General features: G+C 54.3%; 1 protein-coding gene across 2 annotated transcripts in view; it reads left to right on the forward strand.

The window, feature by feature from the left end:
• SULF2 (sulfatase 2) overlaps nt 1–27,896 on the forward strand; it is a 105,621-nt gene that overhangs the window by 23,405 nt on the left and 54,320 nt on the right. For both annotated transcript variants that reach the window (XM_075528641.1, XM_075528640.1), the window contains exons 2-3: nt 6,787–7,044; nt 25,770–26,009. In XM_075528641.1, coding sequence (XP_075384756.1) covers nt 6,870–7,044; nt 25,770–26,009 — 415 coding nt within the window. In that variant the 5' untranslated portion in view covers nt 6,787–6,869. The remainder of the gene's footprint in view (nt 1–6,786; nt 7,045–25,769; nt 26,010–27,896) is intronic.

Genomic DNA, 27,896 nt, shown 5'->3' on the forward strand with positions numbered 1-27,896 from the left:
CTTCTACCCTGTCTTACAGGGTTGCTATGAATCAGCATGGACACCATAGCAGTGCATTTGGTTTTGGAGTTTTCCAGCCCAAGAAGGGTTATCCCCCCACCTAACACTTGGAGATGTTGTTGTTGTTATGTGCCATTGGGTGGCTTCTGATGCTCAGCGAGCCTCTGTCCAACAAAACACTGCCCAGTCCTCCTCACAAGCTCTGCAGCCATGGGCTCCAGCCACTGGGGTCAAGACCACCTCAGGGACGATCTTCCTCTTGTTCGTTGACCCTCTACTTTAGCAAGCATGGCATCCTTCTCCAGGCACTGATCCTTCCTGAAAACGTGCCCAGAGTACGTGAGACACCCGTCTAAGGAGCATGCTGGCTGCACTTCGTCCGAGACAGATTTGTTATTCTTTCGGCTGTCCGCAGTCCGGTCACTCTTCTTCCGCTGCTCCGTAAGTCATTGACCAGCTTTCGCAGGTACAGGAGGCCGTTGGAAATGCCAAGCTTGAGTCAAGCGTCCTTGACCTCTGACACCACGAAGAGATCTTTTGCACCAGACTTGCTGCTGCCATGAGTGATGGTGGTGGATCCGAATTAAATTCCTGACAACGCCAGCCTTTTCTCCATTTCCCACGGTGCTGGCTACTCCAGTCTTGGGGACCTTATTGTCTGTCTGTTAAGGTATAATCCACCCTGAAGGCTGTACCAGAAACTGTGTCAGGACCTCTTTGTTTTCGGCTGCTGAGAATGTGTCATCTGCATATTTCAGGCCGTTAAAGAGCCATCCTCCAAACCGGATACCTAGTTCTTCCCCATAAAGTCCAGCTGCTCAGATCATGTGCTTAGCATACCGACTGGGGAAATATGGTGCAAGAATCCAGCCCTGTCGCGAAGCCACACACCTTCCCCAGGTTGTGTTCCAGTGACTGCCTCTTGGTCTGGGCACAGTGTCCACAGGAGCACAGTGACGTTTTCTGGACTTCCCGAATTTGGAGCTCAATTGGCATAGTCAAATGCCTTTAGGATCTGAATAAATAATTGCAAAATAAGCAGACCTAAGTGGTTTGGGTTCTCTGGCCACAGGGTGTACACACACACACACACACACACACACGCACACACACACGTGGGTCCAACGTGTGGACAGAAGCATACAGCCAGCCTGCTTGAGTTCGCCGGATACTCTCACTTTGAATTTTTACCAAGAAGAAGGGAAAAACGAGAGTAAATCTCTGGTGTCATTTCTAATTGACTTCTTCGGCATCTGGGGTGTGACTGGCGTGAGGCCAGAAGTCAGAGCTAGGGAATTCATCTCACGTCGACCCGCGGAGGACCCAGCTGATGAAATCATGAACTCTCAGTTATCTCCGGCCTCTGCTCTGGGGGCGTTGACTTCAGTCTCAGGAAAGGGGTTCCTGGGAGCCCATTATTGGTGCTCAGAAACAAGGTGGGTGAGAAACCAACCAGTCCCCGCAACTCCCTGCCCCGCCACCTCCCTATCCTGACCTAGCACTCCCAGTACAGATCACAGCGCCAAGGGCTCTGCCTGCACTTTCAAGACACAGGCCCAGAACCAGGAGGACACCTGGCCAGGAGGTGCTTCTTTTGGCAAATGAGGAAACGGAGGCTCAGAGACCCGGACATTTGCTCAGGGGTCAGCTTTCAGGAGAAGTTCAGTGGGGGCTGCCTTTGAATCCTGGCTCAGCTGCCTAGAACCACGTGATCACGAGCCAGGGATTTCCACTCGCTGAGCCTCAGCTTCCCCATTTGTCAAGTGGGTGTACTGTCGAAGGCGGGTGCACCAGGAGCTGCCTTGATCCGGGTTTGTGGTTAGAGTCGGGCTGCAGCATCTGCATCGGCCACCATGATTCTCATTCACTAGAGTGGCTATTTGTAGACTCTCTTTTAGAAACTCCTTGTGATGGTTCGGGTTCCGTGCTGTTAGTGGGCTGGTTGGTGCGTCCACACGTACTTCGAACATGTTTGGACAGTGGCTGCAACCATGGGATCAAACCTAAAAACAGTTGTGAGAAACACGCGGGACGGAGTGTTTCCTTCTTGTACATCCATCCGGTTGCTATGAGTTGGAACCCGCTGGATAGCATGTCACAACAATATCACAGATAGTTTCTGTGTGGGACAGGGAAACCTGAGGTCGTTTGGGGACCAACTAGACAGAGAGATTGTTTTGAATTTTCCGCCTTCTTTCCGCCTCCTGTTACTTTGGCAGCAAGTCTGGGGAAAGTGCTAATGTGATCTAGCACCTTTCAGCACTCGCTAATCTCTCTTAAAGAGTCAGGAGAGGAGGGGAACCGGGGAGCTGGGCCCGGGAGGGGAAGGAGGCTGGGAGAACTTGGGAGCACGGTTGTAGCTGTCTTTGACTTTGGTTTTGTGGCCGGGGATGCTGATTTCCCACTGACCATTGGAGAGAAAGTTTTCTCTTTCAAGGCGATGTTTTCACTTCAAAAAGAGGCCAGGTAAAGGAAGACATTCGGCAAAGAACAGGAGGAAAGTTGTGCAGACTGCCTGCCCGCCCAAGCCCGGGATGGGGTACCCGACTAGGAGATGTCAGGAAACAGGAGCTTCTGGGTGAAGAGGTCAGGGAGGCCACTGCTGACTGCCGCTCTCTCCAGGGGCAAGCTGAGCCCAGCAACTCGGCTCCATTGTTCTCGACTGTGAGATGAGGCTCAGCCGAGGAGAGAGGTGACGGATCTCCTAGGAGCCCCAGGGTGGAGGGAGAGTCTACAGAACACTTAGCACAGGGCATCCACAGTGGCCACGACAACCTAGTCATAATGTACATGATCCTGCATCTATTTCTAGTTTCTCCTATGGGTCAGCAGGAGCCCTGGTGGTGTAGAGGTTGTGGTTTCACCGCAAACCACAAGGTCAGCAGTTTGAAACCACCAGTCGCTCCTCAGGATAAAGAGGAGACTTTCTATTCCTGTAGAGTTCCTGTCTCTGAAACTCACCTGTCCAGTTCTACCTGTCCTACAGGATCGTCATAAGTTGGAATCAACTCGATGACCATGAGTGTGTGTATGTGTGTGTGTGTGTGTGTGTGTGTGTGTGTACACACTGTATTGCTAATTTAATCTCGCATATTCATCCTGTTTCGCCCCCTGGCCTCCCCCTAACCCCCAGAGCCTGCTGCTTCTGGTGCGGGACCATCTTTCTTGTGTGATAGTGGTCTCAGACGGGATTTGTCTTTAGATTTTCCTGAGCCTATTGCTTCCTGCCATGAGGTGGGAGACAGTTTCATCAGTGCCCTTGAGGGGGGCGCAGGACCCCGGTTCACACCTGTGCCAGGCCGTGTCTACCCATTCCTGCGTAGACTGGCGTGTTGGTTGTTTCCACCTTCTTGCTGTGGTGGTGAAGGCTCTGGTAGGAAGTATGGGCGTACCTACAACTGCTCGTGTTTCCCTCTTCATTTCTTTAGAGAAATACCGAGTAGAGAGATGGCTAAGTCGTATGGTATTTCTGTTCACATTTCGCACCCATTTTATAGAGGAGAAAACTGAGGCCCGGAGGGGTTAAATCACTTGCCCAGGGTCACTCAATAAATTTGTCTGTTGAGCGTCTTACTTACTGGCTTGTAACCCAAGGCCTTGCATTCACAGAAGGACAGGTATCGACTGTCTGGTGAGTTGGCCCAGTCACACCGTAGGTCTGACACTGACAAGTGCCAGGGTGGGGGGACCAGAGGAATGCGGGCTGTGATGAGGGAGGTTATGTGCCAGCCTGGCTGGGCCATGACTCGCCGCAGTTTGGCACTTGCATTTGGTGATCTGATGTCATTATCTGCCATGTCCGTAAGTGAGGTCACGACATGGCATGGAGCAGATACTCGCATGTTAACGGGTGGCTGCAGTGGCTCTGGGTACCATGAGATGCAGGCTCGCATGGCCCATCATCATGAGAGAGGAGGTGGAGCTTGCCTTCCTTCCAGTGCCTCTCTGAGTTCAGACGCCTCCACCCTGAATCTGCTCCCAGATGTGCCAATACTGTGACTTTCTGGCCAGGGACTCCCTGCTTCCAACCTCTCAGGGGGGTTGGTAAAGAGTCTAGAAGGGGGGGTGGGATTTCCACAGGCAAATTCCATGGTGCCAGCCTGGATCCTCATCCTTGTGCAGGAGGGGAGGGGGTGGCTAGGAGAGTCCTGTGCCTCACTGTGCTCTGAGCGGATGGAGCAGGGATGGAGCAGCACCAGCAGCTGGCAGTGAAGAGGAGCCCCTCATTGACACTGGCTTGAAGGGGCAGGAGAAGGGAGGGGTGCATACAGAATGGGGGATGGCTGGCATGGGGAATTGTTCCTCAGTAGGGGTAATGGCCACATATTGAGAGATGAAGGCACTGAGGAGCTACTTTGGGGCGGGGGCGGGGGGACCGCAGGGGACCCACCAGCCACTCTTTGACAGAAAGGTGAGGTTATCTGCTCTGGTTATGATTGACGGTCTCAGACACCCTGTAGAGGGTTCTGTGTGTCAGAATTGATTCAGTGCCCATAGGATTATGGTGGGTTGTGTTTTATGTGCTGACCCTGTTCCCAAGGGGAAGGCTGTCCCCAAGGAACAGAACTGCAGGGTGCAGTGGGGCCTGTGATGGAACTAGAACCAGTTCTCAGACACTGGGCATCGGGCGAGCACACCACCATAGACAGGGCAGTCAGGGCAGCCTTCACGGAGGAGGTGGCATTTAAACCAAGCGTCAGCTTTGGAGCCAGTGACACACAACCAGGGGCTGGGGGGGGGGGGGGCGGGGGCGGTACAACCTTTCAGTCTAAGGGGCAGTGGACAGGCTCTGGATGCAGAACCACCCTGACATCTGGGAGGTGGCTGAGGGACCCTGGGGGGAGTTTGGGTTTTGTTCTTGGCACAGGTGCATGACAGGGCAGAGGGAGAGGCCCATGCAGCTGTATGCTCCCAGCGCCTTCCTAGTCTCATCCCTGCCCCAGTGCAAGTGAGGTGTATGTGTTGACTTGTGGATCCGCCCTTGCCCGCTGGAGAATCCATCCCCTATGGGCATTTCAAGGAGGGTAGGAGATCCCTTGGCCAGCTCCTGCAGCTCCCTGAAGAATCCTGCTAGCCTTGTTGCAGGCCTTGGAGGGATTCTTAGCCCCCAGGCTTTGGGGGTGATAGCCAGTTGCCGCCACAACCAGCAGGGCAAACCGGCTCCTTCAAGGTCACAAAACTGGTGACTCAGCTCTCGGAGGGACTTGGTTTCCTCCCAACACGTCTGCCTCACTCGCTTTCCTTCTCCCTCATCTTAAATAAATGAGACCAAAAGTCTATTCCTGGACAGAACTTGAAGGCTCATTTCCTTAAGAAGCAGAAAAATGACCACAGAGAGCAAAGAGCAGAGGAAAGCCAGCGTGGGTTCCAGCTGGGCCTCGCCCTCCAGCCCCCTCCCCACCTCTGCTGGTGCCCTGGCCTCGCCCTGGCTCGGGCTGATGGCTGGGGCAGGGTGTTGCCGCCCGCTCATTTCTCAAAATCCTTGAGATTGTAATTCTCCCACTGCCGTGTGTCGATTCTGCAACTCAGAACTAACAGGGAGAGCAGGACTTGCATCCACCTAGAGGCTCCCGGTGGGCTTCCCACCGCCCACATCTCTGTCCTCACAGAGGCAGCCTGCACCCCACTTCATGAGGAAACAGACTCCTTGCTGGTCCACTCATGGGGAAACTGAGCCAGTGAGTGGCACAGGACGACCCACACGAGTCCTCCCACCCATAGCAGGTGCTATTACCCAGCCCCACCCTGGTGGAATCACAGGCTATCCAAGAGCTGGATGGCAGTCCACGGTGCCAGCAGAGGGGAGGACCAGACTTCTGTTCTCCCCGAGCAGCTGAGGAAGAAGGAGGGTCAGGAATAGGAGAAAGAATGGAATGTGGCCGAGGGCCTCCTTTGCCGGGAGACTAGAAGAGCTGGACGGTGCCCAGCTGCCAGCACTGACTATGTCCATGGAAGACCCTCAAGAGGGGAGAAATGCAGACCAGAATTTCCAGTTCTCATGGAATGTGGACTTTCTGGAGCCAAGGGAGTGAGATAGCCCACCAACCACCTCCCCCCCCTACGCCCACCCCCCACACAAATCCCCAAGCATCTACAACCCAAACAATAGTTTAGCTTAGCTTAAGAACTGTCTCCCAGGGACAGACAGGACAATGTCAGCTCCAAAGGTCAGGCGGGAGGGTGGGGTGCCCTGGGTTTATGTGGATGGGGAGTAACAACCCCTAAAAGCAAGCAGGAGTGAGGATGGTTGTGTGACCCTGGGGAGCCCCTGTGGCCAAACCGCACACGTAGAAACGGCTGGATCGGGACCTATTTGGCTGCGTACATATATTCTCAGTAACCACAAAATAAAAATTTTCAGAGCAAGAGGGCCAGAACACTTTGTTCCTTCCTAGGGAGCTGTTTCTTTGCCTCTCTGGGGAGGACTTGACTGTTGAACTGGTTGGAGGTGTGTGTGTGTGTGTGTGTGTGTGTGTGTGTGTGTGTGTACGTACACACAAACTGTTTCTCTGGCTTGGGACCTGGGCTGCCCCTAGGTCCCCGGGGGAGGAATTCTATCTGCGGAAGTGGTCCCTGAGGCATCCCCCCTACCTATTGCCCGAACAAATTGCAAATATTTCCATCCTAACCTTCCCCAGTTTGGCTTTTGCACAGCTAGGGCTTCGGCAATTCTAAAGCAAATCCCACTGAGCATGCCTGAAGGCATTGTGCAAATCCTGATGCAGGTACTGGCAGCAGGGCGGCCTTTGCATAAATATTGACCTGATTCTTTTCCTCCTCCTCCAGGTCCTTTAGGAAAGAGGGCAGTGGGAAAAGGAAGAAGCCCCAGACACCCAACTGCAGACTCCCGCGGGCAGAGAGCGTGCAAGATGGCGCGGCCCAGCCTCCTGCTCTGCCTGCTCTCCCTGGCTGCGCTCCCTCTGCTGGGACGAGGCTCTGCCTTCCTGTCCCACCCCCGCCTGAAAGGCAGGTTTCAGAGGGACCGCAGGAACATCCGCCCCAACATCATCCTGGTGCTGACTGACGACCAGGATGTGGAGCTCGGTAAGTATCCCCACCCAACCGAGGACACATGTCCTTTGACTGCGCGCTGGCCTGGCCTCCCTAGCAGGGCTTCCCCACACACCCATTCTCTTCAGCCCAGGATCTCCCGCCCCTCCTAGTGCAGCGCTGGGGCTGCATTTACCCGCCCCTTCCCCCCACCCGATATCTGGGGAAGAACAGATGTTATAACCGATTGATTTATTCAACACATGTCTATGAAGTTCCTACTGTGTGCGGGCAGTGTTCCGGGGTACCTGGTGGGGAGTGCCATCAGAGCCAGCCCGTGGGGGCGTGGGTTTGCACTTGCGGGTGCATGTTCAAAAATTTGTGTGACTGCCAAGGGTCTGTGCCCGGGAGCAGCAGAGCCGATGGCCTAACTCTAAGGTCAAGTGAAAGGGAGAAGTCTTAGTCGGTGACACCAGTGAGGATTTCCGGCTGTCCTGCGGGAATCCCCTGCCCCCTGCTCAAAATGCACAGTGGTTATACACTTTCTACTTTGAGGGAGTCCCACACAGGTGTTTTACCTTAACTCAGGGGTCCGGATGATCCAGGGAAACCAGTGTTAGCCCTGAAGAGGCAGGCAGAACAATAAGTGTTAGTCTCGGGACATCTCTACCAGGTAGCAGGAATTAGCCGCTTGGACACTGACAGGCAAATAAAGAGAAGATTCTCAGAGTTCTCCAGCCCTTCCAGGTCACATCACACCCAAATGTTTATCTCCGGGCAGTGCAACAAGTCACACAAATTCCACAGAGGCTGCGGTGGGAAACAGGCACCTGTGACGTGAGCCAGGCCAGCTGCAATCAGGGAGTAAGACTAGGCTCTGTGTGTGCGGGTGGTGTACATGTGTATGCGTGTGAACGCCTTGCTGCACCCACAGTAACTGCTTCCTGTGGGCTCAGCCTTCCTTGGTGAGGTGGACTCGGTCTGTGGGCAGGGAGGGGGCATGGCAGGAAGCTGTCACTATTGTTCATGAGCCAGCCCAGCTGACAAAGCTGGCCACAGCGGGAGGCCAAGTCTCCTCATCCAGAGGTTCCTCTCCTCACAGGGCCGTGGGCTCCAGGTGGGGACTGGCAACCTTGCCAAGGTTGACACAGACCGTGGGCATGTCGGGCTCAGCCCGGCCCCTGTATTCCTCCACATACTGGTGGTCTCGTCCTGGTCACCCTGTCACCTGTCCTCCGACTCATCCTCCTGCCTCCAAAGGAGGCTGCCCTGGGCTCCGTCTCCCTGAGCTATGGCCTCCTTCCTTATGAGGAGAGACCCCATAAAGGAGGTCGCCAAGTGGACAGGGGGAGGGGACGCCTCCTGAGTCCAGTTCACCTGGACCTTCAGCTCTGACCAAACGCCACATAAGGTTCCAAGCTCACTGCGGGGTCTGTCTCTGAGAAAGCCTGCTCTCTCTGCACCGTTCTTCCTCCCCACCTGCCTTTGCATTCACTAATTACATGGACTCTATTTCTTTATAGTAAACCCTAGACCAGCACTGTCCTGGGGAATTAGAATTCCAGCCACCAATAGAAGTGGCAGATGCATCATCTTAAATCTTCTAGAACCATCTCACTGCCATGGAGTTGATTCTGACTCAGCGCAGCCCTATAGGACAGAGGAGAACTTCCCCTATGCTTTCTGAGGCTGGCCATCTTTACAGGAGCAGAAAGCCTCTGTTTGCTTCCTTCATGCAGCTGGTGGGTTTGAACTGCAGACCTGTGGTTAGCAGCCTATCAAGTCACCCACCTTGCCAGCAGAGCTCCTTACATCTACATTTTTTAAAAAAGTAAACAGAAAGCGAAGTTCATTTTAATGACGTATCTTGTACATTATGCACCACACATCCAAAGTATGACCATTCCATGTGCCATCAATACAAAGTATCATTCATGAGGTATATGACACTTTTTGTATATAAGTCTGTGTATGTTATACCTACCTAAGGCCTACTGCCATTGAGTCCATTCTGACTTGTGGTAACTCTCCATCGGGTTTCTGAGATTGTAAATCTTTATAGGAGCAGGCAGCTTCATCCTTTCTCCTCAGAGTGGCTGGTAGATTTGAACTGCCAACCTTTGGGTGAACAGCCTCATACCCAGCCAGCATTACCCCCAGGGCTCCTTAACGTACAGAACAACAGAGATCACCCTTCAAGCTAGCCTTATGTGGCCTCTTTACTAGATAGCACCCAGCTTTCTCCTAAAAGCAGTGTCCCTTCTTCTTGGTCCTGTGTACCGTGTTGTGACGGTGGGGGGAAAGGTGTGCCAGGCAGTGGGAACAGCATGTGCTAAGGTCCTGAGGCAGGAGCCGAGGGAACCTGGGGAAGGGTGACAACACGAGCTGGAGAGAGGATGGAGCCGGGGCTTGGAGGGGCTCGGCAGTTGTGATCAGGAGTGCCAGACCTTGCCTGGGGGGTGGAGGGGGTTGGGAGGGGGACACGAAGCTTTTAGCCTATGCCTACTGTCACAGGACTACTGTGTTTGGAATCTTGTCGGTGGGAAATCCAGGACGTAAACGTTTGCAGCCAGTCTAAGACGCCCCCGCCACAAATCTACACCCTTTTTTGATCCGTTATTAAAAACATGAATCAGTCGTTTAGCTGCCAAGAAAAGATGATTTATAGAAAACCAAGTCACTCCCTGTAATAATTTGTATTAATGATTACGCTGATAGATTTCTCCTCCTCTGGGAGCTTATCAGCACAGAAAGAATTTGCAACCAGGCAGCAATCAGAGCCCTGAGCTGTTATTGACGATCTGACACACAAGCTGCCTGTCTCCCCAGCAGCACTGAGAATGAGCCGTGTTTGATAACCGAGCGAAGTTTACAGATCTTGGGGCCCGTGGCGGGAGCTTGGCTTGTAGGCAGAATTTTGCCGAGACAACTCGCAGGCAGCTGCTGAGCCCCGGGTCTCCCTGGTGTGGCCCCTCGAGCTGCCTTGGTGGTCATCGCTGGGCCTGGGAATTTGAAATGCCCTGGCATTCGTTTGCGCATTCATTCCGCAAATATTTACGCAGCATCTGCTCCCTGTAGCACCCTGTGCTGGGAGCTGGAGAACTGGGCCGGGATTGTTCCAGGAGGAGGGAACAGGAGAGGCAAAGATGGGGAGCTGGAAATAAGCATGGGGGTGAACTGGAGTGGAGGGAGACAGAGCTTGTGTGGCAAGAGGTGAGATGGGGGTGGAGGCGGGGGTGGCTCCTGGGGTCTAGTCGTGGGGGGGGCTTATGGTCCCTGGTTGTGCTTTTTGTTCACAGTGGCATGGACATGAGTTAGGCAAGGAGGCATGACTGGCTTTAGGCTGCAGGTAGATGGCAGAGGGCAAGGGCAGAAGCCAAGGGGCCGATAGGAGGCCATTGAAATAATCGATCAGGCCATAGTGGACGCTGGGACTGGGTGAAAGCACGGAGCAGGAGAGAGGTGGCCCCTCTCGGAAGAAGGTGGGAAGTGTATTGATGGGTGGGTTGGGCATTAGAGGAAATGGAGAATTCAAGGCAACTCTTAGATTTGGGGCACAGTCAGCGTGGGGTGTTGAGTGAGCACCAGCTCATGGGAGCAGGTCTCTGAATCCAAGAAGCTTCCGCTTCCAGTCCAGTTGTCATTCTGCACTGGTCACTGCTGAATGAAAGCGGCAGAACACGCCCATCTAAGGCGGGTGGGTGGGGGCAGGGTGGGGCGAGAGAAGACATAGGGGAGAAGAGAGCAAAGAGCATCAGAGTCGCACTTGACACGCCTAGTTCCTTCCCTCCCGCTTTGCAGATGGGGAAACTGAGGCAGAGAGCTATCCCTGGTGAACGGGTACACAGATGGAATGAGATCAAGTGAGACTGCAGCCCGGAGCCCCTATCCCGAACTGTTGTCCTGCCTCCCCAGCCTCCTGGGCGGGCAGTGTTGTTTCCAGCTTGAGTGTGTGTAGCTGCACCGCACAAATGGTGCTGCTGAGAGAGGATGTGAGAGATCGATCCCAGGAAGTGGCTGCCCCAGGTTTAGAGCCCTGTGCGCATGCCTGCACAGTGCCTGCTGCTTCTCACCCAGCAGGACTCCTTTCCACAGACCCGCGCAGACCTAAACTTCTCCTCCCCCACAGTGAGCTGGTTCTGGCCTTCCACGTGACACTGCCTCCTTTCAGAGTGCCCTGGCAGTACAGTGCTCAGAGCACTCCGCTACTCACTGAAAGGAGGCGGTTCAAGCCCACCATCTGCTCCTCCGGGGGAAGAGGAGGCTTTCTGCCCCCCCCCCCCACCCAGGCTGCCAGCTTTGGAAACCCGCAGGGGGCGGTTGTCCCTGGGAGCTGCACCCAGCTCAGTGATGGCCAAGGCTTGGTTGGGGTGATTCTTCCAGGAGGTGAGGGGTGGAAAGGTGGCGGGGGAGGGGCCGCCCACGCACCACGAGACGGGCTGCCATCAATAATGCATGCTCCCCAAAAGCCCAGCACATTATCTCACAGTCTGCTACAACTGGCGCGCCGAGGGTGGGCCTAAAAAATTTATCATCTGCTATTTTCTGCTCATCCGTGCGGTAATTCTGACAGTTCTCTGGGCCAGAGACTTCTCAGGGAGGACAATCCAAGGCTCCCTTCCAGTCCCTGGCTGGGAGAACAGCCATCCGTCCTAATTAGGGTCTGGTAGGGAGGACAAGAGAGAAAGAGAGAGACGTTGAGCAAAGTCGAGAGCCGGCCTGGTTCCGAGCGGCAGGAGGGAGGAGGAGGCTGCACACGCTCTATCTCTTTGTCCGCTCCCTGCATGCGTTGGGAGTCTCCAGGGGCCATGAGTGGTTAAGTGCAGAAGTCTGGTAGTTCGAACCTACCCCGCAGGGTCTGGGGAGACAGGCCTGATGACCTGCTTCTGAAGACGACAGCCGTGAAACACCTGGCGGCCATGCTGCTCTTGCACACAGAGGGGGCTGGCTGTGAGTCATAGGAGGCTGCTCCCACAGCCCCACTACCCCCAAGTGGTCACCTGGAAGACCCCTTCCAGCAACTTATCAGCCAGAAAGTGGCACACATCATCAATACCTTCTTAAAGCGGTCAGGGGGGAAACCCCTGTGTCTGGGGACAAGGAGTTAACGAAGTCTTATTGCTTGTGCCCAGGCGGCTGCAGCCAGGGCTGACTGGTCTACTCCATCCCGGGCACCTTTTGCACATTCAGGGCCTGGTCAGACTCCAAGACGCCAGATGAACAGGACACTGCCCTCCGGACCCGACACTGTCTGCGCTACCCCAGTGCGGTCTCACCCAAGGAATGCCTTTGACTGGACTTGCTTCTGAAACATACCTAGCTAGTCTTTAAAAGGAAGCTTCAAACCAACGAACAGGAAAACCAATAGCCAGGATCTTGTCAGGTGCCATTGAGTCAGTTCTGACCCACAGAGATGTTGTGGACTGTAGATCCAAACGCCCCTGCTCCCACGCCATCCTCAGTGGTTCTGATGTTTGGGCCCTTCGTGGCAGCCGCTGTGACCGTCTGTCTTGTCGAGGGCCTGCCCCTCCACTTTACCAAGCATGGTGTCCTTCTCCAGGGAAGGCTCTCTCCGAAACACAGGTCCAATGTACGTGAGACAAAGTCTCATCATCCCTGCCTCCTCAGGGAATTCTGGCTCTACTTCCAGGACAGATTTGTTTGTCCTTGTGAGAGTCCGTGGTACTTCCACGGCACCGTCATTCAACTGCGTTGATTCTCCTGGCTTTCCTAATCAGTGTCTAACTGTCACATGCCTAGGAGGCCACAGAAAACCCCACACTTGGGTCAGGCACCTCTTAGTCCTTAAAGGAAGCGCCTTGCTTTTTGACACTTCCTGAGGTCAGTGCAGCAGATTTGACCAGCGCCAGGCATCTTTTGACCTCTGACGGCTGCCGTTGCCTGGGGTTGTGGGCAAATCCATGTGCAAGGTGGTTACGTCCTAGCAGTTGCTGCCTCTTGTGAAGCGAGGGTGTCTGTGTTATAAAGTGCCAGCAGTTCTGTGAGAGCCGTTCCAGGGGACTCAAACTCACTGCCCTTGAGTGGGTTCTGTCTAACTTGAAGTGACCCTATAGGACAGGGTAAAACTGCCCCGGTGGGTTTCCGAGACAGGGACGAGGGGTCAGACTAGAAGAGAGAGCCTGCTCTCTCCCGAGGAGCTGCTGACCTTGGGATTCAAAGCTCAGTGTGTAACCTCTAGGCCACCAGGGCTCCCGGTTGGAGGTGAGGTCGCGGTCGTATCTGATGGGAATGGTCTCCTTACCTGAGCAACTGCAAGGGACTGGGCAGAACTCTGGCCACTGAATTGCTGTCTATGAACATCCCGGCCACACTCCCCGGGGAGCCACAGGACCCTGGAGGGTTGAGGAGCCTGTTGGACCCTGAACCGCAGAATCGGAGGTGGGGGGGTAGTGCTTCTCCCCCAGCTTGTTTTCCCGAGTGTTCACGGCAGGCAGGCAGGAAATCAGGTGCCATTTAGAAACCCCCTTAGATCGCCAGATTTCAAATGTCTCCTTTCCCCACCCCACCTCCCCCCCAGGACTGGATGAATCACAAACCAAATGTTCATGTGGCAAAACAGCCCACCGCCTGCCGGAACATCTTCAAATGAAAGTAGCCCCAAGGGATTGGGTAAGAGGGAGAACCCACTAGCCAGGCAGCTGAATGTGTAGTGTTCCCCTCCCACTGACTGTGCGACCCTTGGGAATGTGACCCAGGGCCTCGGTTTTACTCATCTGAAAAATGGGAGTGATAATTTATGCCCCCCCCCTCCCATGTCTTATTAGGCTGAGCCATCTGTGAGCTCCCTGTGACCGGGAGCCCCACGTTTCCTGGAGGGCAGCCTCACCAGGGCCGCATAGCTCTGTTTGCCCGCAACCGTGTTCACTGTTATAAATGCAGATGCTTCTCAATGGTAATCTTACCTAGGCCTAGCGCTCACACGACACACTCACTGCCCCCAAGTCTGTCCCCACTGTAGCGAGCCTGTGGGAGAAGATAGGACTGCCCGTGTGAGTTTCCAAGACGGTAACTCCCTATAGCAGTGGTTCTTGACCTTTCGAATGCCGCGACCCCTTCATACAGTTCCTCATAGTGGTGACCCCCCCCCCAAACCATAAAGTTAGTTTTGTTGTTACTTCATCACTGTCATTTTGCTACTGTTATGAATTGGGCGACCCCTGTGAAAGGGTCATTTGACCCCCCCCCCAAAGGGGTCGTGACCCACAGGTTGAGAACCATTGCTCTACAGGGTCTAACTTTTTCTAGAAGGCCTCCTTTTCTTCCTTTGGAGTGGCCGTTGGTTTCAGACGGCTGAGCTTGCGGTCGGCCAGCCGCCCAGTGTGTGGCCACTGCACCGCCAGGCGGCTTCTAGAATGCTCACTGACACCCAGTCTGTGCCGACTCACAGCGCCCTATACGACCGGGTGGAACTGCTCCCATGGGTTTCCTAGACTGGAACTCTCCATCCTTCTCCCTCACAGTGGGCTGGTGGTTTCGAGCTGCTGACCTTGCAGGTCACAGCCCAACGCAGAACCACTACGTCACCAGGGCTCCTTCTCCAGAGCTTCCACCTGCCCAGCTCAGTGGAGGGGGCCCCGTGAGTGAGCCTATTCGGGGAGAGCTGGCCAGGCACAGGTGCACACCTTGCTAGGTGTGCATTGAGTGCTGACGCCCATCTCTGCGCTTTGAATGGACATGCCTGTCATCGCCTGTGCCTTCTGCCATCACTGCATGCTCTGGTGGCCTGAGCACCGGCGAGTGGGGCGCTGCTCTTCACAGAGACGGGGAATCTACTGAGCGTGCCCGAGGATGCCATTCTGGGCCTGGGGCAGGGGAGCTGCCCGTGAGCAGGTGTGGGGGTTGAGCTGTGTTTCCCAAATGGACCAGAAGAACTAGATGGTGCCAGCTACCACGACCAGCCATTCTAACTCTGGTCCCAGTAGGTGGTCCCACACAGAATGAGAGCAAGCTCACAATTAAAAAAGCAAAGCCCAGACTTACTGAACCAGCTGAGGCCTGGGGCAACCGCAAGACTCTTGCCCGCAGAGACCTTGTAAACGCTCCATTTGGGACTGAAATGGTAAACTAGGTCCAGAGGTCTCTTTTCAAACCTATGTAACAGGCTGGTTCTGAAAATATACCTATCACCCCTGAGTACTGTACTCCTTGGGTGTGTGTCTACACTGTTGCCGTGAGCAAGCTGTTCCTTGTAAAAGTGTGTACGCCTCTGTATGTGATACATTGTAGCTGTTAGGTGCTACGGCCTCAATACATTGTAGCTGTTAGGTGCTACAGCGTCAATACATTGTAGCTGTCAGATGCTACGGTGTCCATTCTGACTCATAGGGACCCTGTCTGTCTGTCTCACTTTTTCACTCTTACAGTCGCTTGCACGCTCACACCCACACACGTATGTGCAAGCACACGGGCTTCAAAAAGTTTGTGGGAAAATGGAATGAAAAGATGATGGGATTTTCCCCCTGAACTTTTTGAAGCGTGTGTTTGTGTGTGTGTGTGTGTGTGTGTGTGTGTCTCTATTGAGACCAGGCAAGAAAAATGGAAATATGGTCACCAGAATGAAGGTAGGGAGAACGGTGTCACCAGTGTGTCCCGACAGGAGGGAAAGAAATTGGTAACTGGGAGCCTAGTTTGCTGTGTAAACAGTCACCGATACCCCCAAGAAAATACCAAAGACATACGTGTGTGGGTATGTGCATACATCTACATGCTGCCTGCGCACACACACATATAACAGTAGCAGTGATCATGGAGTGGCGTGGGTTCCAGCCCAGTGCGAGTGCTGGCCTGAAGAAAGAGCAGGAGAGACTGCTCGGCAGAGACATCCTGTGGGAGGATGGCCGTGGGGCCGAGGAGGCAGAGGCTGCAGAGATGCAGCCACAAGCCAGGCCGCGGGTCACCAGCGTCACCAGAAGCTGGGGAGAAGCCCGAACCGGACTCTCCCTGGGCGCTGCAGGAGAGACCAGCAGGCCGGCCCTTGACTGCAAACACCCAGCCTAGAACCTTGTCAGCAGCCTTTGGAAGCAAACAGAGGCTTGGAGGCACTGTCCACTGGGGGCCAGATAATGACGACTGTCCCTAGATGCCCTCGGGGGTCTCTGATCTGGCAGACTCGGCCCCCCAGCTCCAAGTCAGCCCGCCCTCTGTGGCGTTTCTAGCCGGGCCCCTGTTTTCCACTCTGCATCTGTGGACACGAGGAAACCACACCCCGAGTTGCAGACAATAGCCAGCAGGTCAGGTTTCCAGGACAGCGTGCCCGGAGTCCGGACACCAGATTGGCGGGTCCTTCCAACTCCACCGGAGACCCCACCTCCTGACATTCCTGGGCCTGCTCACCAGGGCAGGAAAAACATGTGCACGCAGGGTATCTCCGCGAGGAGAGCGGCTCCCGTGGACCCACCCTGGCGTGCCTCTTGCCAAGCACATTCCTGTGAGATTTTTTTCTCCCGTTCCTCAGCCCTTGGGAGATCACATGCATTCTGGGAGCACAGTGGATCGGAATTAGTGTTGGCTGCATGGAAAAGGAAGAACCAAACAACAAGCTAGAACTCTGTCGTGCGCTCATCTAAGATGGTCTGAGGTTGGCAGCGCGGTGCCGTGGCCCCCGCAAGCCCGAGCTCCTCTGCCCTGCAGTTCTCTTCCAGCCTCAGTATATGGCCGCCAGGGTCATGGTCACCTCGCGGTTCAAGATGGCTGTGGGGCTCCTGCCCTGGCAAACACATTCCAGGTAGCTGGAAGAAGAAAGGGGAAGAGTTTGTTGTTTGTTTGTTTGTTTGAAGATGAGCCATTGAGTTAAGTCTTCTGAGAAGTCTTTTCTGTTCACCCTGTGATCTTCACTACAAGAAACATGGGACATGCTCCGACTTGGAATCTTCTCGGAAGAGTTTCACTGCTTTCTGCCAAGCTGTGTTCCAGTGTCAGGGAAAGGGGCCGAGTGCGACACCCCAGGGTGCGCGCCAGTGCGGTCAGGGCTAGACTGGCCTGTGAAGCCACAGGTCCACCTCTAGCGGCTGTCACTCTGTGGCGGGAGACAACCAGATCTTCTGATATCACTGGGAGGGAGATGGGACCATTGACCAAGCCCAACCCCAAACCAATGGTGCAGCCCCTCCAGCCCCCCACCCCCAGTCAGCCCTAAAGCAGAGGTTGCTAGGAGAGAGTCTGGGACGTGGGCTCTCTTGACTGAGAGCACGAGGGACAAAACCAGAGCTTGTTGAGGTGAGAGAAGAGAGTGAGTACGAGGCGGCCCCTGAGCTCCCAGCCAACTATGCAGGGTTTCCCGAGCGGGCAGCCCCTTGAGTGTAGCCCTCTCCACAGACCCTGGGGAGCCCTGCACAGCAAGAAGGATGCAACATTAAGAAACCAGGACAGAAGCATTCCCGGCAGAAAGAAGACAGTGCAAAGGCCCTGTGGCAGGGAGGCTAGCCGGGAATGTGTAGGAGCAGGGGAATGACAAGGGCAGGAGGTCACACAGGCCTTGGTGGGCCGTGTGAGGGGATTGGCTTGTATTCCAAAGCCAGCAGAAAGTCAATGAAATACTCTGAGCAGGTTAAGTCCATGTGATTTATGTCTCTGTGAAACTCGCTTTGATGGTGGTGGATGACGAGACCAGTTGGACAACTGTCCAGGTGGGGGATGCTTGTAACCTGGGCCAGGACAGGGCACTGCAGAGACAGACATGGGGGTCAGGTCCGGTTCTGTTGGGAAGGTGGAGCCTGCAGACTTGTTGAGCTGCCTCCTGGTGTTTACCATCTAAGGCCAGAAGAGGCTGGGCGTGACCCGGCTTGACAGACCTGGCCCGCCAGGCCAGCTGATGCCACAGGCTCCGGGAAGCGTACTCTTAAAGTGAGAAAAATGACAAAACAGTATGCCCTGCCTTGCTGTCCACAGCCCTGCCAAGGGCAGCCAAATTTTAGAATTAGAAGGGAGGGGCCATTTCTGGGTGGAGTTTCCCAGGAAGGAAATGGCCAGTGATTACTGACTTCCATTGACTTTTCTCATGACCCTCCCTTTCCCAGGGCCCTCTGCCATCCAGGGAGTTGACCAAATCAGAATGTTCTTCCAGGAGCTTCTGCCCACTAAAGGCTGAGAGGAAAGAGTGAATCACCTGATCTCTCTGACAGTCGGCGTGTTCCTTAAGGAAATTCTCACACTGCTGTTTCCACATCCGCTTAATGGATTTGGGGATTAGGGACCGACTGTGGGCCTTGGGTCTGCATAAGTTGAACCAGCAGCGAGAGCCGGGTGGGTCAGGAAGGGGGTGGGTCTTCCTTGGCCATGGCTGTAATGAACTTTGCCTGTGAAGCAGGTCTGATGTGCTGTCATGGGTTACACATTGGGCTGCAGGGTCAACAGTTCAAAACCACCGGCCACTCCATGGGGGAAAGATGAGGCTTTCTTCTCCTGTAAAGAGTGACAGTCTCAGAACCCTATGGAGTCAGTTCTGTTTTAGAAAAACAAATACAAAACTGACTGCCATCGTGTCGGTGCTGACTCATCCTGACCTGTGGGTTTCCGAGACTGTCCCTGTTGACGGGAGGGGAAAGCCCAGTCTTTCTCCCTCAGAGCTGTCTGGCGGTTTCCAAATCACCACCCGGCGTGTAACCCCTCCTCCACCAGGGCTCCTCTGTCTCGCCGGGTCCCTTGAGTCAGAATGGACTGGATCGTGTGAGTTTGGTTGCTTCGTCGTTCACCCCACAAGTGGGTCACTTCCCCAAACAAATGATCCCCTCGCCCGTTCAGGAGTCCGGATGCAGAGTGGGGGGGCCTATGCCCCTGTCTCTTTTGTCAGCTCATGGGCTTGGGATCTCTCTTTCACCATCCCTGCTGGCTTGTTTAGGCATTTTCTATTCCCCACACGAATTAGCACCCCACACGAACGCTGTCTCTTTAACATCATAAAGAAACCCATTCCCAAATGGAATTATAAGCCCAGGTCTCAGGGTCAGGATAGACTGCACACTTTCTGAGGGACATGTGACGCTGGAGCTTGTTCAGGATGGAACTGCAACCATAGACAGAGGTGCCTGCTGGCAGGTGGGGAACCAGATGTTACTGCATGGAGAACAGCGGTCCCCTCTGCCTGACATTGGCTTCCCATGGCTGCTGTGTGTGCCCCTGCCTTCCCTCATCTGCTCCTCTGGGGACAGAATGACTGATGCGGTCAGCTCAAGTGGGGCCCAGCCCGGTGGTGCCACAAAACAGGTGCTGTTCTGGGCAGACAGCTCTCCGTTAACCCGGGCACTGCCAGCATTCAGGACCCTCGGGCCAGATGAGGGCTGTGTAGTGAATCCCAGCCTGTCATGGTGGACACTTGGCCCAGGCTCTCTGCCCGTCCCCCACGGCCTGAAATCAAGCCTCCCTTCCAGCTGAGCACCTGCCCTCTGTGGGGTTCAGAGCGGGTGGCTGGGCCACACTGGAGTGCCACCTTTGCAGATGATCTGACCGATCTCCTTGGTTGACATAGACTAAGATAATTGCATATCCAGTCAGAATGCCCCTTAGAGGCAAGGAGGGTGGGACTTCACCACACAGACTGTGGATGTGTTGTCTGGAGAGACCAGTCTTTGAGAAGAACACCGTGCTTGGGAAAGTGGCGGGGCCGCAGTAAAGAGGAAGGGCCCTCGCGAGATGGGCTCTTTTATAGAAACAGCCTCTTGGTGAGAGTCACAGGTGCGAGATCAAGCCCACTTCCTTCGTAACCCCGCAGGTGGATAAGGACAGCTGACACCTGTATAAAGGGACCACAGAGCCTGGGGGCTGCAGGGAGCTGGGGAATCTAGACCCTTCTAAACAGGGCATCTGCTTCTCAGCACCCACTCATGGTGCCTGCTGGGAATGTGTGCCCACATGGGCAGAGTTCCTGTTCCTTTTCATCCAGCAGAAGCCAGAGAATTAGACCCTTAGGAAAAACCCAGGCCACCTTCTCTGTTAGGCCTTATGGACTCGGTAGTCAACACCATGCAGGGAAGGGCTCTGATGGGGAGATGATGCACCGAGGATTTGAGGCCCTGTCTAGGCTGAAAGAGCAGCTAGTGCAAAGGCCCTGAGGCAGGAGCGCGAGTGATATGTTTTGTGTTTATTTTTTATTAATAAGTCATTTTGTTGGGGGCTTTTATAGCTTTTATAACAATCCAGACATCAATTGTGTCAAACACATTTGTCTATATGTTGCCATCATTTTCCAAGCATTTTCTTTCTTTTTTTTCTTGAATCATTTTATTAGGGGCTCATACAACTCTTATCACAATCCATACATACATCCATTTCCACAAGCATATTTGTACATTTGTTGACATCATTGTTTTCCAAGCATTTTCTTTCTTTCTGCTTGAGCCCTTGGCATCAGCTCCTCTTATTTTCCCTCTCCCCCCCACCCACCCTCAAGGGCCCCTGATAAATTATAAATTGTTATTATTTTCATATCTTACACCAGCGGTTCTCAACCTGTGGGTCGCGACCCCTTTGGGGGTTGAATGACCCTTTCACAGGGGTCACCCGATTTTCATAACAGTAGCAAAATGACAGTGATGAAGTAGCAAGGAAAATAATTTTATGGTTGGGGGTGGTCCCCACCACAAGAGGAACTGTCTGAAAGGGTCACGGCCTGAGGAAGGTCGAGAACCACGGTCTTATTCCATCCGATGTCTCCCTTCGCCCCTGTTTCTCTTGTTCGCCCCCTGGGCTTGGGGGGCGGGGCTTATACGTGGATCTTTGTACTCGGTTCCCGAGAGCGGTCAGTTTGAGGAGCGGGAAGGAAACTGAGCCGGGCGCTGGGTCACGGGGGAGGCCGGTGGTTTCAGCACCAGGATTTCAGGGTCTTCGGCTGGGTGGGGTGAGCCTCTCCCCCTCGTCAGAATCGGAGTCAGAGAGGTGTTGCCCCAGCCCCGGAGGCGGGAGCCATCGTCAGGGAGGAAGCTGTCCATTTTTCTCTGCATGTCGCCAGGTTGGCGGTGGACACAGTGTTTGGGCTGCCTGCCTGGCATCTTGAAAGCATTCAAAGCCTCATTAGTGCCGCCTGGCTGCATCCCCCCAGTTCTTGGAGACCCAGAGCTGTCCCTGTGCATCAGGACTGGGGCTGGGCCAGGGCACCAGTTCATCTGTTTGTTGTTGACTTACAGAGCCTCGTCGCTCTGCCATCTGAGTAAAGCAGGTGGCTGTCCCCGAGGGGAAGCTCAGTGTGTCCGCTACCTGGTCACAGAAGCCACTGCCACGTCAGAGCGTGGTGAGAGCTACACTTGAGAGGCAGGCCGACGCTGCCCCTGGGGTCGTCGGCTGCGGTCAGGGCATGTGGAGAGCGGACAGTCTGACCGCTGGTTTCCTCCCAAATGAGTGGAACAGCGACCCTGGGGCAAAGCCCGGTAAGCATCAGCAATGGCTCTGTGGGCGACATGCGTTTTGCCAACTCAGTACTCTGGGCTGCTGACCGCAAGCGAATGATTGTACCTGGTGGTCGCCTCAGGAAGGTCCGGCCGCTCAGTGGACAGCCAGCTTTGTCCTTGGGGCAGCCCCAGGAGATCAAGAGAGGATGAGTCCTCCCCACCAGCTGCCCCATCCTCCACACATCTCCAGGACGAGGGCAAAGGGTGGGTTCTGCCCGGCACACCCTGCACCTGCCTTCAAGAAAGAGCCACAGAGCTCTAGTTCCAGAAAGGCCCCAAGCAAGATACATGCGTGGAAGACCACTGGGGACAGAAAAGGAGAGAAAGTTACCATCAAGTTGATGGACACAAAGCAACCTCGGGAGTAGAACTGCCAGGGTTGGGGGCTGGGGCGGTTTGTGGCTGTGTGACCTTCCCTTGGCCCCACTGGGTGTACTTGCCGGCGGCCTTGGGGCTTGTCTCCCAGTCCACCCTGTATGTGTGCCACCAAGAAGAGGCGTGAGATGGTAAGAACAGAGTCTGGCGAGTGGAAGGTGGGAAAGCAAAGCCCACTGTCAGGAGTCAATGCCGACTCATAGCGACCTTCTATGGGGTTTTTGAGACTGGATTTTTTTTTTTTTAAAGAGCAGACAGCCTCGTCTTTGTCCCCAGGAGCAGCTGGTGTGTTTGAACTGCTGACCCTGTGGTTAGCAGCCCAATGCCTAGCCCACAGAGCCACCGGGGTTCCTTAAAAGAAGGAAGGGGATATGAAGTGTTGGGAGTGAGGTAGACCCATTTTGGATAGGACGGTCAGGGAAGACCTCCCCAAGAAGGGGACTTTTGAGTAAAAACAAGAAGGAAGTGAAGTGGGGCGGAAAAGTCTTGGGGGTAAAAGCAGCCCCCGTAGAAGGAACGACACGGCAAAGGCTGGGTGGGGACAGGGCGAGGGCACCTTCACCTGGCCTTCTCACTCCTGAGCTTAGTTTCCTCTTTGATAAAACAACTTGCTGAGAGGATTAAATAAAGAAACGCTGGCATGAGCCCAGCATGTTGTAAAGGCCCCATCACCCTAGTCACCGCGATTCATAACTGAAGGTCGTCATCGATCTGGACGCCCCTGCTCTCTATCTGCTGCCCCTGGGTCGATGCAAACTCACAGCGACCCACCAGCCAGCGTGAAGCTTCTCCACGGGGCTTCCTCTGAATGAAACCCTACAGCAGCGGCAGACGACCACTGCCCAGTTAGCAGCCCCACCCTGACCCACTCTGCCACTAGGGCCGCTTTTGACTGGAAGGAATACCAAGCCAACACACAACAAATCTGTCCTGGAAGAAGTGCGGGCAGAGTGCTCCTTCGGGGCAAGGATGGCGAGACGTGGTCTTACATACTTTAGACACGTTGTCAGGAGAGCCCAGTCCTCGGAGAAGGACATCGTGTGCGGTAAAGGAGAGGCATGTCCCCACGGAGACGGAGTAACGCTGTCGCTGCAGCAGAGGGCTCACGCGTGGGAATCATTGTGAGGCTGGTGCCGGGCTGGGCGGTGTTTCGTTTTGTGGTGCACAAGGGTGCTCTGGTTTGGAGCCCGCTGGGTGGCACCTAACAACAAAGCCGATACTGTCACGAGCAGGCACAGTTGGTGTATGGCTGTAGGGAGTGGTGAGGAGACTGGTGAACTAGAAAACGCATGGTTATTGTTGAAGTCCAGTTTGAATAAAAACCACAGAGTCAGGCCCATTTGTGGCCAGAAACCCGTTTGGACTCCTGACTTCACCCAGTGGAGTAAGGCAAGATTTTATTTGTGCATTTAGCAGATGTTTGTTGAGGGCTTGCTGTGTGCCTGGCACTGTTCTCCAACTCCAGCTGACTGCCGCCCACTCGACTCTGACTCATGGCGACCCCAGAGAAGGGAGTAGAACTGCCACTTAGGGGTTTCCGAGCCTGTAGATCTGTACCGGAGTGGAAATCCTCATCTTTCTCCCATGCAGCTGCTGCTTGTTTCGAACTGCTGACTTTGCAGTTAGCAACCAACGCGTAACCCACTACGCCACCAGGGCACCGTTCTAGGCCTTGGAAATAAGATGGTGAATACAGGAAGTCTAAACTCTGCCTCATGAGGCTGATCAGCTTGGCAGGGAAGAAAGCAAGCAGGGAGAAGGCTCTTTAGACTCCTGAGGAGGTAGGTAGCCTTTGAGTGGAGGCCAGCCGAGTGAAGTCTGGGGAAGAGTCTCTGACAGCATGGAAAGCATGTGCAAAGGCCCTGTGGCAGCAGCAAGCTTGGAGCACTTCAGAAACAGCGAGGAGGCCAGGGTCACCAGACCAAGATGAGCCAGGGAGGAGGGGATGAGGCCCAGGAGGTGTGGGATGGGGTGAAGGGGCAAGTCATAGCCTCTGTCCAGAAGGAAATGAGTTTCTTCTGAGTGGGATGGGAAGTCCTTGGGTGGTTTTAAACAGTGAAGAGGAACGGTACAATCTGCTTGCCCTGGGGAAGCACTAGCTCCATTTCCTTCCCTGTTTAGCAAAAAGACCATCTAAATCTCCCTTCCAGTCTCAGCTCTGGGGGACAGGGGCGGAAGTGTCTGATCACTTGTTTCCAAGTCTCCGGGGCTTGTTTGTGATTGATATCTGGCAAGGCTCCAGCTAGAGCCACAAATGCCCGGGGGACTCCTGTGTGCCGTCTCCTAGCGCTTCCCTAACAAATGGGCACCGAACACGGTAGCTTGACACAACAGGCATTTCTTCCACAATTCTGGGGCCAGGAGTCTGAAATCAATGTACATTTGCAAATGACGGTGGCAACATATGTACAAGTGTGCTTGACACACTGGATGGATGGATTGCGATAAGAGCTGTACGAGCCCCCAATACAATGATTCAATAATAATTTTTAAAAAGGTTGACAGCCTCAGTATCGTGCAGACCTACCATGCCTTATAGGATGCCTATGAGTCAACCATCAACTCTGGCTGTGGGTTTTGGGTTTTATTAAGCTCAGTGCAGACCCTCGGAGCTGAAAGAAAAGAGGGAACGAACTATGACGGCTACGGAAGGACATGAGAAAGGATTTCTTTCCATTTTACCTTAAATACATACACCTGGTATTGAAGGTAAATGATGTGCCAAACCTTTCTGGGTGCTTGAGTACCTACTGTGTGCGCTGCACCACCATGGTGGTGCTCAGGACTCAGCATTGACAAGACAGGCCGCCTTTGCCCTGGTGGGCACACAAGCAAGCATCATGGGCCCGAACATGGTAGGGGCACCGCACATTTCTTTCCTGCCTTCCCAAGCACCTTCTCTGCTGTGAACTCCACTGAGAAGCGGGCATCGGCATGAAAGAAGCCATGCGCTTGGTGGCCTGCAGTTCTGTTCTCATAACATACTGCCTGTGTGACGTGAGCTCCTGGACATGGGTTAGAAGTCAGAGAGCTCCCAGGGGGCTCTAGTCGAGGTGTGGCGTGGCTGGTGGTTGTGCTCAAGTCAGGCTGGGCAGTGGGTTCTGAGAGGGAAGGGTGTCCAGAACGAAGGAGGGGAACGAGAGCGTGGCCCATGGCCAAGGCAGAGAATTCCAGCACAGTAGTTTTTAGGGATAAACTTGCCCAGGGGGTTGGCGTGACCAAATTTCAATAAGCAACAAACAATTCTTGGGAATGTTCCAAGCAAAACAAAGTTTAATCTAGCCTCAATTTACATGGTGGTAGCTTTCAAAGGAAAAAAAAAGTGTCTATTAATACCCTGACATTTCTAAGTTGTTCTGTTTATATGTGAAAACAGAATTAGCTTCTAGGCTCAGATACCCTGGAACGCTAACCTCATGAATGGCCAATGAGACTTGGAACTTGGGGTGTGTCGCTGTGGGGCCGCCACTCCTGGTGCACAGCAGGAGGGCCAACATCTCTGGTTCCTGCCCACAGTGCCAGTAGCCCCTCCCATCTAGGCCCCTGGGTTCCAGGGATGGAGGATGAGGTGCCCTCCAGTGATGGGGGTATAGGGTCCCCTGCCAGCTCCATTCAAGCCAGGGAATGCAGGTGCTCTTCAGACATGGAGACACGGGTACTCTCGAGGGATGGGGAAGTCAAGTACTCTCCAAGGATGGGTATGCAGAGTGCCTGCAGGATTCGGGGTATAAGAACTCTCTAGGGATAAGGGTGTGGGGACCCCATGCAGGGATGGGAATGCAAGGTGTTCTCCAGGGATGGGCTTGTGGGTGCCCTTTGGGGATGAGACTGCAGGATGCTCTCCGGGGATGTAGAGGGGAGCATGGGGTGGAAGTGCGGGGGCTCCCTTGCAGGGATGGGGTGCAGGAGCTCCCTGTTGAGAACCACTCAGCTGGTCATGCGGGGAGCATAGCTGTGCAGTCGGGTCTCCTGGCCCCCATCTCACCTCCGCCCTCGCCATTGCAGGCTCCATGCAGGTGATGAACAAGACCCGACGCATCATGGAGCAGGGCGGGGCTCACTTCATCAATGCTTTCGTGACCACGCCCATGTGCTGCCCCTCGCGCTCCTCCATCCTCACCGGCAAGTACGTCCACAACCACAACACCTACACCAACAACGAGAACTGCTCCTCACCCTCCTGGCAGGCGCAGCACGAGAGCCGTACCTTTGCCGTGTACCTCAACAGCACCGGCTACCGGACAGGTAAGGGGACGGGCGGGGCTGCGGTAGAGGGCGAGGCTAGGGCGGGGCTTCAGCAAAGGGCGTGGCCTGCGGGAGCCTCCCCTTCTCAGGGCCCCACAGGATGATGATGTTAGGTGGCACACAACTATGGGCAAATTTCCGTTTTGTTTAAAGGTGTATGCACTGATAGCTATAGATCTTGAACTCCTAATTGTGAATTCTGGGAAGATGTGTCTATCTGTATGTGAAGAAAATGGGGTTGGTTTGCCTGTTACAAGCCTCAGCGGAGCCACCCCGCATGCGCGCTGCGTAACAAACACTGCCCAGCTACTGCCCAGTCCTGCACTGTCCTCACGACCTTCCAGGGAGCAGACTGTGGTGATCTCGTGGGCTCTTGTAGATATCCAGGCCTTCCTTTCTTCCTTGTCTGTAACCTCCATCATCATCATCTCCATCTCTCTCTCTCTCTCTCTCTCTCTCTCTCTCTCTCACACACACACACACACACACACACACACACACACACACACTTCCATCCATTCAGATCCACGTCTTTCAGCGCAGCACGGAAAAGAACAACACATGACCATCGAGTGGATGCCGACTCACAGAGACCCTATAGGACAGAGTAGAACTTCCCCACGGGGGTTCTCAGATGGTAGCTCTTCATGAGACTAGAAAGTCTCGTCTTTCTCCAAGGAGTGACCGCGGGGCGTCTCAAACTGCTGACAGCCCAGCTCCTAACCACTGCATCACCAGGGACCCATAGGTTCTCAGTGGCCACGGAGACGCTGTCCTGTTTTCCCACAGTGACAGAAAATGACAACATAAAATGAGTCCTTTTAAGGTGTGAATAGTTCGGAGTGACCCTAAGGTCCCTGTGCCGGAGTCTGCATTCATATTAGCTTTAAATCATTAAACACCTGGGCTGCTTTACTGGTGCCAGACCAAGAGCGTGGAAGAAGGTTCTGGAAGGACACTGACATGAAAGGAGGAGTTAAATGGATGTGGAGAAGAAAGAGGGGCCTAAGTGGGGACTCTGTGGCCATTCCCTGCATGGTGGTGACCAGGATGCCAAAGCCAATGTGGCCCCACGGGGGCAGCTGACTGCCCGTACTGACCCCATGTGCCCCTCCTGCGGCCAGTGCTGGGGTGTTGCATCCTGGGTAGAGAGCCAGCCTGGCTTCCTGTTGATTTATCTGGCAGGAGCTGCTCTGGTGGCTGGTGGGGACTCACCTGCGAGCCTGCGGCCCGAGGCAGAGAAGCGGTTAAAGTTCACTCGCTGATCTCCACTTTCACAAGGCTCCAAACTCAATTAATTGCATTTGCTTTAATGAAAAATAAATAAAAACTCCCCACCTTGGATGAGGAGCTGAGGCGGTTGTGAAATCAGAGATTGGGGCTCAGATGTCGCAAGCCCAGGAAGTTGTGTCCGTGGGCCAAGGGGCTGTGTGGAAGACAGTGACATGGGGGGATGGGGGTAGGTGCCTCTGGTCCCCACTCTCCTGTAAATGTAAATGATATAAATAGACCGCCCATCACAGGTCATTCCTGGCCATCACAGGGGGTTGCTCTGATGCCTCTCTTGAAAGTAGGTTCTGATAGAAGTCAGATTTCTTTTGGGTTGTTTGTTTTTAGTTTTAATTATGCTTGCCATAGCCTGCTAAGCGGCATTGTTTTGAACACTAAATCATAACACTGAGCATCTTCTAGTGAGCATCGGGGAAATGACAGCATCAGTCAGTTGCGTGCTGCAGCGTTGCATGTGGTACCTGTTCCTGATGATAGAAACCCAAAGCCGAAATCACTGTCACTGAGTCAATGCCGGTACATAGTGGCCCTACAGGACAGGGTGGAACTGCCCCCTGTGGGGTCCCGAGACTGTGACTCTTTGTGGGAGTAGAAAGC

Source organism: Tenrec ecaudatus, chromosome 12, assembly GCF_050624435.1.
Source record: "Tenrec ecaudatus isolate mTenEca1 chromosome 12, mTenEca1.hap1, whole genome shotgun sequence".
NCBI lineage: Eukaryota > Metazoa > Chordata > Mammalia > Afrosoricida > Tenrecidae > Tenrec > Tenrec ecaudatus.